Raw genomic sequence first — 10,453 nt, 5'->3', positions numbered from 1 at the left:
AATAAAAAAACCAGATGTCCACGTAAAAGTTGTCACGGAAAGAAAACATAATAGGGGATGGCATTAAGCCAGGCAAGAAAAAATTTTAAAATGAGGATATGGTAAAAAATAGATGCTGACAAGGAAATACGATTTAAGAAGCGACAGGGTACGTGATGGCAATAAATTTAAAAATATGGATAGGGACCTTGATAAAAGCAGATGTGGAATGAAAATGGAAAAAGCGATGGTGTTTAGAACAAATGGGAAAAAAATGAAAAATGAAGACAGTGAACGGGTTAAAGTAGACATAGAAAGAAAATTTAAAAAGCAAAGGCATTAAGGAAAGACACGAAAAAATAAAAATAAGGGTAGGGTGATGGAGACACAGAGAGGAAGCAAATGATAAAAGCAGAGGCATTAAGGAAAGAAAAGGGAAAGTTACAGAATAAGACTAGGGAGAAAAATATGGAGAGACGTAGGAAGAAAATCTCAAAGCAACGGGGTACAGGACAGAGGAGAAACAAATAAGGCAGAATTGGTTAAAGCGGACGTTGAAAAAATTTTAAAAGCGATGAGGTATAGGGCAGACGGGAAAACAAATAATAGGGACGTCACAGCAAATAAACTTAGATGTAGAAAGAAAATTTTAAGTGTGACAGCTTTAAGGAAAGACGAGAATAAAATAACTGAGAACGGGGGGAAAATAGCACGTGCGCAAAAGTAAAAATCGATGAGGTATGCGACAAAAAAATGGACCGAGTATGGGAAATTAAATAAATGGAGACATTGAAAATGTTTAAAGCGACGGTGTAGAGGGCAGAGAAGGAGGAATTAAAAAATAGAGACGGGGCGTCGGATAGAGGGAGATGTAGAAATTTTTAAAAGCGATAGGCTACAAGAAATGTGAGAAAGAAGAAAAAAGTAGGAATGGGGATGAGAATAGAAGGAAACATGGAAAGAAAATTTAAAAAGTGGTGGAGTATAGAGAAGAAAAGGATGAATTAAAATTTAGGGAAAGGGAGATGGATAAAGGGAGTTGTTGAAAGAGAAATTACATAGCAATGGACTACAAGAAACATAGAAAACAATTTAAAATCAAGAAAGGGAGACAGACAGACGTAGAAGGAATTTTAAAAAGCAACTGAGTACAAGAAATAAAACATAGGGATGGGAAGATGCGTAGAGGACAATGTGGAAAGGAAATTGAAAAACTGATGGGATACAAGCAACACAAATATTAAAAAAGGGACAGGGAGATGAATAGAAGGAAACATAAAAATTTAAAACGTGACTGGGTACAGAGGGAGGAATAAAAAATAGGGAGAGGGAAGCAGACTTGTTAAATCTACCAGATGTGAGTTACCCTAGGTTTGCTTTATTATGGTGCCAGATGCACGGGGAAAACGGCTCCACCGAACGTGCGTGCCAGGTGATTACCAATGCACAGGTTATATAGAATCAAAATATACATATTCATCATTTTTCCAAGAAAAGGCAGTCCTATGATAATCATTCCTTGGAATCCACTTCCATATTCTCCTCCCCGTCACGCCTGCTCAGTGATTTGAGTCGGTGGTCCTCAGGGGTCTCTGGTGGTCGGCGGCGGTCGCACACCCGTGTTTGCCGGATGAGCCTCCTCTTCTTGCAGGCGTGCGCGGTATCCTTGCCGTGGATACGCCTGTCCGTAACAACTTACTTCATAAGATTAATATTCCCGGGCCTATTGTCCGGTTGGGTAGGGACTGTACGTGGAACGTAGCGGCATTGTACCTTGCCGTGGTCAGTTAGCTTCGTTATCTATTACCTTGGTTAGAAACCCCTTTCCCACGATTATAGGCTTTGAAACAGTTCTAGGCCTTAAGCAGCTTTCTAGTTAACAAAAGTTTTGTTCTAGCTAAGCTTCTATATCTTTTACAGTTCCCTCCGTTTGTATTCATTGCATCCCTGCAATTATTTATATCTCCAAGCTACTTGCAATTTTGCTACTATACTAGAAAAACAGGTGATACAACATTGAAAAATCACTATTACACATACAATCCCTATGATCGCTAAGGCTGCTACAGCAGGTGCCTTTTTGAGCCACGCAGATAGATCGGGAACCCGAGAAGTCGACCCCGACACGGTATCGGTAAAACCCTGAGATGTATTGTCTTTTTGTACTCGTTGCATTTGAGAACTAATTTCCCAGATTTTATGTAAGTCGGTCAATAATTCCCCTGAATGATCTATACACGTGCAATGACTCGCATTTAGTGTTGTGCAAACTCCACCTTGTGATGCTAACATCGTATCTAAGGCCGTATGATTTCATAGGGTAATCGTTGAGAGTTCTGCAATTTCAATTTGCAAGGTGGTTAACCCACGAGCGGTATAGTTTGCTGGTTTTTCAATTTCTCCCGATACGTTTAAAATTGCTTTTTCCAGTTCGCTCGCTCCTAAAAATGGTACGAACCATTGGAGAAAAAAATGAAATCCTGAGGGCTTTTCTATTAATGGGTTATCGGTCCTTTTAACACGAGTTAAAAAGGTGCGATGCCAGATTGGAACTTCTATAGTTTTAGGGAGAATTTGTAAATCCACAGTTACCGATCCTAGAGTGCAAATTCCTCCCCGACGTGGCGCAAATGCTTTATAAGCTTTGTCGCTACACGACCGAAATACTCCCGATGCCTTTGGTCCCCTCCGGGCCCAGCTCGAGCGAGATTTAATATGATTAGTTGCGTTACAGTTAGTCCGACTTGCCACAAAAGTGTGGTTAAGACAAAACTGCCGAGTCCGACTCTCTGGGGGTAACGTCTCTCTACACAGAGGATGTTATGATATTCGTCTAAAGGAGGAATTTCGATGTTTAATATTTGCTCTTCATATTTAGTCATTATAGAGGTATTTCTCCAAAACTTTTCCCAAACTGAATCCTTTGGAATTGGAATACCAATTAATTCAAATCCATGATCTACAGATTTCGGTAAAGATGTGCAAAGCCGACATTCTGTAAAATTCAGATGCTTCGCAAAGGACTTCATTAAAGAAACGTGAGTGTTATTTAACCAAAAAGTTAAACTTCATTTACTTGATCTAGATTTGGTCGTTATTTTGTCAGTATTAGAAATGCCGGCTTGAAAACCCCGTGGAAAATCATAATCGTGTGCTACTGGAAAATTCCTAAACCCATCTTTGATAATGTAATATGTTACAAAAAAGAATGGACTTGTCAGATTCAAATTGATACAACACCAATCATTGTGTTTACCCTCTGTCATTACCCATAAATGATGGTTGATGTACCAGGTTCCCGTTCCTGTTTGCGGCTCGTATGTGTATGTGTGATATGGGTACATATTCCATGTATAACTTCTTAATGGTTCCTTTCCATTCTCAAGATCTTCCGTCACAAATCCAACACAAAATTCTAGAAAAACATCAGGATTAAAAAAAGGATTCCATACAATCTCAGTATCACTATCTACTACAATATTTTCCCCTTTTGCATTCTTAGCTCCCCAAACTTTACAAAAGGTTTGCTCCCGGAGACTAGTATTACTATATTGTATTATGGTTCCATTTGTAAGTACATATCTGTATTGCAGGATGAACTTTGTCCGCAAGGTATCGGCAAATACAGCGGCATGTTGATTTTCATTCTGTCGGGGAATCTTTATGCGTGTGAGTGATGGATTCACGTCTTTTTTCCTTGTACCTTTACAGCATAAAAGGAGGTTAATAACACCATATAAGGTCCTTCCCATTTGGGCTCAAATCTATTTTTTCCGTTTAAAATTCTGTATATACATTTTATCCCCTGGTTGAATATTGTGTACCTGAATTTCAGGTGTTATCCCTTGATACCAATAAGCATAATTTTGTAATTGCAAAAAAAAGATATTTGAAAATAAAACAAATATTGAGTTACCTGTTCATCTCCATCCAAAAGGCTCATTTTTGCTGGAATATAAGTTCCAGGTACTGCTAAAATTCTCCCAAATAAAACTTCTACTGGAGATACACCCACTGGTTGCCTCGGTGTGTTTCTAATGTCCCAGAATACTACATTTAATGCTTCTGGCCACTTCAAGCCAGTTTGTTTACAGGTTATTGCAGCAAACAACATACCCAGAGAGGAACTGACAACTGAGCCCTCACCGCTGCCTCTGGGAGAGGGAAACAACCAGCAACTCTTATCCACAGTGACGACTGTAGCTCTCCTGAAGCAGCAACCCCTTCTTCTGGAGACGCCACTGTTTTCTCCAAACTGATGCTAATGACACCAGCATTTGTGGTGCAATAAAACATCTTTGGGGGCCAGCTTGCTGACATGAAGACAGGGTTGGGCAGAGTCTGTGGCTATGGGACAGGTTACGGGGGAGGTGCTGGAGCTGGGAGCAGCTGTGTGGGATAACAAGATCTAGAGCATGTTTGTTGAGGTGAGAGGCAGACAGTGCCTGTTCCAAAGGGGGAAACGACACCTGCAGGCGTGCACTGGCAAACACTGCATATCAGCTGAGTGCTGTGAGACTACAGCTCCATACATGCTGCCTTCCACACTTCCTGACCCTGCAGGGACACTGTCCCAGACCCCCCCCCCCCGCCCCGGGTCCACCCTGCTCACCTTTCCCTCCCTGCAGCTGCTGCCCGGGGCTGCCTCCGCTCCTCCCTTGGCTCACGGCAGCCCCTTACAGGGAGGGGCCATGGCCATCAGCCTCACTGCCCGCACCTGGGGCTTGTCCAGCCCCAACCCACAGCTGGAGCCCAGCAGGAACAGGGGACCATCACCTGACCTCCTCCCCTGCCTTCCATCACAGCCCCTCACCCCGTGGAAATGAAGCGCAAACACGGCCTGAGGGCAAAAGAGACTGCAAGCCTTTATTCGGTCACACGTGGACCCAGTCCCGGGAGCGACTCCACACTGGGGCACAGGGCCCGGCCCTGGCGCACCTTGGCTATCTTACCCAGAGCCGCACTCGCCGGTCCAGCATGGAACACACGGTCAGTCCGTCGGGCTCCTGGAGAGCTGGGCTGCCGTGCAGAGGCCGCCGCCAAAACCGGGGAGCCTGCTGCAGGGCGCTAGAAGAGAGGAGAAAAGTGGCAGCCAGCTGGATGGGGGCGGGCGGCGGCGAGCGAGAAAGCACGAGGCAGGGAAAGGGACGGTGAGCGAAGGACGGGGCCGGGGAGTCTGACAGAGAGGGAGAAAGAAGCGGCAGGGAGAGAGGAAGAAAGGCAGCGGGGAGAGGGAGAGGCAGCGGGACGGCGACGGACAAACGAGGACGGGGAGCGGGACAGAGAGGCAGAAACAACCCCGGGCGGGCAGCGCCACGGAGAGGGAGGAAAAAAGAATAAGGGCAGGGAGCCAGACCGAGAGGTACGGCGAGGAACGGCAGCACGGGGAGCAGGACAGAGCAACAGAGACCAAAAAAAAGGAAGCGGGAGCGTGAGAGAACTGGGCTGGGGAGCAGGGAGAAGGACAGATAAAAGGAGAGAGCAACAGAGGGAAAGAGGACCGGGGAGTGGGACACTGGGGCAGAGTGAGAAAAAGAGGGGCAGCGAGCAGGACAGAGCGGTAGAGGCAGGAGGAGGACAGAGGGAGAGAGAGAGACCAAAGAGGGAGACGAGGACTGGGCAGAGGGGAGAGAAAGACAGGGGCGAGGAGCAGAGACACAAAGGTGCCAGGAAAAGGACAGTCAGATGGAGCAAGAAACAGGGTCGGGGAGCAGGACAAAAGCACAAAGAAAAAGGAGAGGCAGAAGGAAGGAAGGATAAAGACGGGACAGGGAACGGGACGTACGCGGCGAAACAAAAGTAGAACAGAGAAGAGGGGACGGGGATGGAGGAATGCAGAGAGAGATGCAGGCTGGTGGTACACAGAGATAGCGAAGGTAAGCAAAAACAGCGACAGGCAGGAGGACCTGGTTCTGACGACCCATCGCTCCGGGTGTCGCTTCCACGGCCTCAAAAAATGCGACATGCCACATGACACAGGAACGGGAGAGTGAAAGCAAAGGCACGGGAAGCTTTTTCAAAAGAAAAGAAACTCTCTTAGTCATTTGCCTGAGAATCACAGCTTACAGGTACTCCATGTCTTCCGGCCTCACAGGATGAGGCAGAGGGACAGTTGATTCCGTCTCCGCTTCATCTCTGGATGGAGCTTCTCTCATATCTGTGGCAAAAGGAAAAAGAAAAAAAAAAAAAAAAAAAGAAAAGGCAAGCTATTATAAGACGACAGTCCTTGCACAAAGCCACGTGAAGTGAATTCTCTGTTACGATAAGCTCATTTTTAATCAGGAAGATTTCAGAGAGTATCTCTGGTCGGAAGGGACCCATCAGGATCACCGAGCCCAAGCCCCTGCTCCTCGCAGGGCTACCGAAAACTAAGCCGTGCGACTAAGAGCATCGTCCGGACCCTCCTCGAACTCCTGATGGGCTCGGTGGCTGCGAGCCACAGGCTGGGGAGCCTGTTCCGTGACTGACCGCCCTCTCACTGAAAAAGCCTTTTCCCAACGTCCAGTCTGAACTTCCCCTGACACAGCTTCGTCCCGTTTCCGTGGGCCCTGTCGCTGGTCCCCCGAGAGAGCGGAGGTCAGCGCCTCCCCCTCCGCCGTCCCCCTCGAGGAAGGCGCAGACTGCGATGAGGTCACCTCTCAGCCTTCTCGTCTCCAAGCCGAACAAACCAAGCGACCTCAGCCGCTCCCCCGAAGTCTCGCCTCGGAGAACTCTCACCATCTCGGTCACCCTCCTCCACACACGCTCCAAGAGCGTCGTTCGGCGGCACCGCTCTCACCTGGAACCTAACGCTGCACGTAGCTCACCTGAGCGGAAAGGAAACGACAGGCTAAAGGGACAAATACGCGATTTAAGGCATCTGCAACAACGGCAGGTGCCTGTCCGTAGCCCCTCTATTTCACAGCGCTCCTCCGTATCAAAGGAAGAGCGCGAGAACAGACAAGGTACACAGCCTGGCCGCGTAACCCTTGGGGGAGGACGGCGAAAGGAGAGAAGATCCAGAATGAGGAAGCGGCTGGTACTTCACTTTTGGTAACAGAATTAACATCAACATACTTCACCTCCACGTCCCTTCCCTTTGAAATTGAAAACGCCACCCAATTCTCTGCCACTGTTGACCACCGACACTTGTAAATGTCTAGCGAGACACCTCAGAAAAACAAAGTTTCAAGTCCCTGGCTAGGGGAAGAAACCAGGCAAGCGCCGCAATTCCCTCCCCCGATAACGCTAGCAAAAAAAACAGCCGCTGGGCGGGGGCGGGAGGGGGCCGAGCGTTCCTCCGAAAGAAAAATCAGGTGAGAAACCGCATTTTTGTTTTCAGCTTACCTACAAGACAGATGTCTTTGTAGTTGTTTCTGCCACAGATGCTACAAAACGCGTCAACTGCACAAAGAGTAAAGTTTTGCAACTGATCTACGAGTCGGTACCAAAAGCTACCTAAAGCAGTACACAAAGTCCCATGCGTCAACAACTCTCTGACCCTGTTTCATATTCAAAAGAAAAAAAAAAAAGTAATGCCAATCACACAGACAAGCCCGGGAACCCTCAACACGAGAATCTTTCCGTTCAGCTGGAGGCAGAACAAGTACTTACCACGTGCATCCTCACCTGGCTCTCCCCTGCTAGCAGAGCAGCACGCCAATACTGTCCGGTCCACGCTGCGGTACGCCTAGTCGCTTCTACGTATTTACCGCCACCCGACTTGATGCTCTCACAAAGAGATCGACGAAAAAGCCACCCTTTCTTTGAAAAAATCAAAACCAGAAACACACCATAAGGAATGGTAGGAGAATGTATTTCTAAGTCGTAACCCACAGCTTGCAATCAGACCGAGGGAGGGAGAGAAAAAACAGGGACCCAGCCAGAGGGATTGAGGGAAAAAGAGAGTGCCAAGGAGACAAAGGAATGGAGAAAGGATGAGAAAAAAAGACCAGGGAGCAGGACAGAGGGGAATAAGGGGACAGTGAGCTGGACAGCAGGATATAGCAAGAAACAATGGGACAGGCAGGGGTATGGAGAAGTACAGACAAAAAGTTAGGGGGAATATTAGAAAAGGGACAGGAAGTGGGGCAGAGATGGAGAAAGAAACATTGGAGACAGAGAGAGGAGGAGAGTGACAGGACCAAGGCAGAGAGATGAAAAAAAAGGGGAAAAAAAGACAGTGATGGGTAGCAGACCAGAGGGACAAGGAAAGACAGCAAGGACAGAAGGATATAGAAAGCAGGTGAGGGACAGGGAGACAGAAAGTGGGATACTGCAAAAGAGAGAGAGACAGGGAGCAGGACACTGGGATAGAAAGCCAACAAGAGCACAGAGAGAAAGACAGAGAGATGCAGCACAAGAGAAAAACCAGTGACAGGGAATGGGATAGAGAGGTGAAGCAATAAATAATAGGGCCAGGGAGTAGCACAAAATGTCAAAGAGAGTAAGAGATGAACAGGAAGAGGGACAGGGATAGTGAGATAGAGAATGAAAAAAAAAAAAACAAAAAAAAAAAACAAAAACCAAAGAGAGTGAGCAAGACAAAGGGATAGAAAAGAGAAGGAAGGAGGTAGGGAGATAGGAAGGCAGGGACACAGAGTGGCATGTACTGGCACAGAGAGGAAAAGAATGCCAGAGAACAGGCCAAAGAAATTGGGGTGAAAAAGAGATGGATGCAGATCAGAACAAAGAGATGGAAAAGGAAAAAACAGTGATGGCTGCAGGACAGAGACAGAGGATGAAATAAAAGAGGGAGACGGAGCAGGACAAAAGTGCAGAGAGAAAAAGGGAGCGGTAGAACAAGAGAGAGAAAGGGAGAGAGGAAGAGGAAGCAGAACAGAAGAATAGAGAGGAGAGGTAAAGGGAAGCAAGAAAATCACAGAAGCGTGGGAAAGAGTGGGAAAGAGAGGGCCACAGGAGGGGCAGGGAGGGCCTGGAACTTTACAAGTTTGCCCTTCATTTGAAAGGGCAGAAAAATGGGAATATACATACACCAGAAACATTTTGTAATTGCTGTTCATAGGCTTGGTTTCAATCACTATTCATAAGTGACCATATGTAAGAATCAATCCGTAGATTGTTCTGCTGTACTAAGCTGCGCTTCCACTGAACCTACCTGCAACACAGCGAGCACTAAATATCCATTACAGACAATTAACTTAATATTTATGGTCCTCTCAGCTCTGTGAGCAAATATCCAGAGCCAGGGACACCTGTAACCGCCAACCAGCCTCTCTTTAAGGGAAGTGGTGCCTGCTGAGAGAGAGAGAAGTGTTTGTGACAACTGGTGACACCACTCGTGCAGTCACTAACACCACCCCAAAAGTCTTTTGCTCTATCCAGTAAATCTCACTCTAAAGACTGGCCAGAAAATGCCTCACAGACTTGCCAGAACAAGGGTAAAACACTGCAGCTGGGAAAATACTTTTTATTGTGTAAAACAGAATGTGGTTTTTAGCCTATTAATCACACGATGAACATCTGTAGTCCAAGGTACCTAACCACTTGGCACATCAAGCAAATTCCCATGCCAGGCCTGCAATCACTCACCAAAGCCCAAACATCAGCCTCCCAGACACAACTTCCAGCTCCTTCCACCCAGCAGTACCCAGACTCCCACACGGTCTGCCTCGTCCCCAACTAGGGCACAACCACTTTCCACCTACCCAGCCTCCCTCATCTACGATGCAGCCCCAGGACTATGCCCACGCTGTGAGTCAGAGCTGGTCCTTTGTGTCTGGCCACAGATCACGCAGAGCTCTGATCTGTGATGCTCCTTCAACCGCCAGACCTGCAAAAGGCCAGAACGGTTGTTACCGAAAGGCCAAGCAACTGCACGGCCCTTCCAGAACTATCCCAAATCCAAGGCCCATGATTACTCCCTCAATTACAACTGACCCTCTGTGCTGCTTTAGCCGTGTTCTCTGGCTCTGCTTCATCACCATGATGCCACAGCAGTCCTCACAGATGGTCAGACTTGCTCAGGTACTCTGTTAACTCCAGCCTATGGCAAATGATACTCCACAGGGCAACTGCAGCACAGACACTGCAATGTTGGAAGCGTCACCGAAATTCAGGAATAAAAGAAAACTCCTTAACACCAATTTAGCATGAAGAAGCAGGCATTTCCTTTATTGCAGCGCTGGGTGTCAGGAGGATAGTTCCTCACATCAGGCACACCTAACGCTGGTTCCCTTGTCGTATTTATACATAAATGTTACAAAGATGACAAAACGGTACACTCCCCGTTCCAATAATTGGTTCCTATTTCTTCGCCTAGTATGCAAACTAGAACGCATGCTCAGTTCCTTTCTCCGCCTCTGTCTTTTGCGTAGGTGGTATAATTTGGGTAGGGGGCTTATGGGTTGGTGGTCATGGGGACCCTGGCCCAAATTACCTTTCCCCTAGTTTCTCAATACTTCCGTGTTGGTAATCGTTCGCTATGTGCCTCAGGAAGATCAGGATGCTGCTGGAGGCAATGAGTGTCCTCCCT

The 10,453-nt window shown here is 47.1% G+C and overlaps 1 protein-coding gene across 2 annotated transcripts; it reads right to left on the bottom strand.

The window, feature by feature from the left end:
• Positions 1-4,830: 4,830 nt before the first annotated feature.
• LOC142602974 (uncharacterized) lies at positions 4,831-7,745 on the bottom strand. 2 transcript variants are annotated; one of them, XM_075761820.1, is made up of 2 exons: positions 7,573-7,745; positions 4,831-6,136 (listed from the first exon to the last, which is right to left on the bottom strand). In XM_075761820.1, exon 2 carries the CDS (start codon positions 5,942-5,944, stop codon positions 4,970-4,972), a length of 975 nt encoding a protein of 324 aa, XP_075617935.1. In that variant the 5' UTR covers positions 5,945-6,136; positions 7,573-7,745; the 3' UTR covers positions 4,831-4,969. The 2 variants fall into 2 exon arrangements, 1 of the variants encoding a protein (XP_075617935.1); XR_012836847.1 differs by lacking the exon at positions 4,831-6,136 and adding an exon at positions 6,696-6,785.
• Between the last annotated feature and the right edge of the window lie 2,708 nt (positions 7,746-10,453).

This window comes from Balearica regulorum, chromosome 9 (assembly GCF_011004875.1).
Source record: "Balearica regulorum gibbericeps isolate bBalReg1 chromosome 9, bBalReg1.pri, whole genome shotgun sequence".
Lineage (NCBI taxonomy): Eukaryota > Metazoa > Chordata > Aves > Gruiformes > Gruidae > Balearica > Balearica regulorum.
The sequence above is the reverse complement of the archived record's forward strand: the minus strand, read 5'-3'. Positions and strand labels throughout refer to the sequence as shown.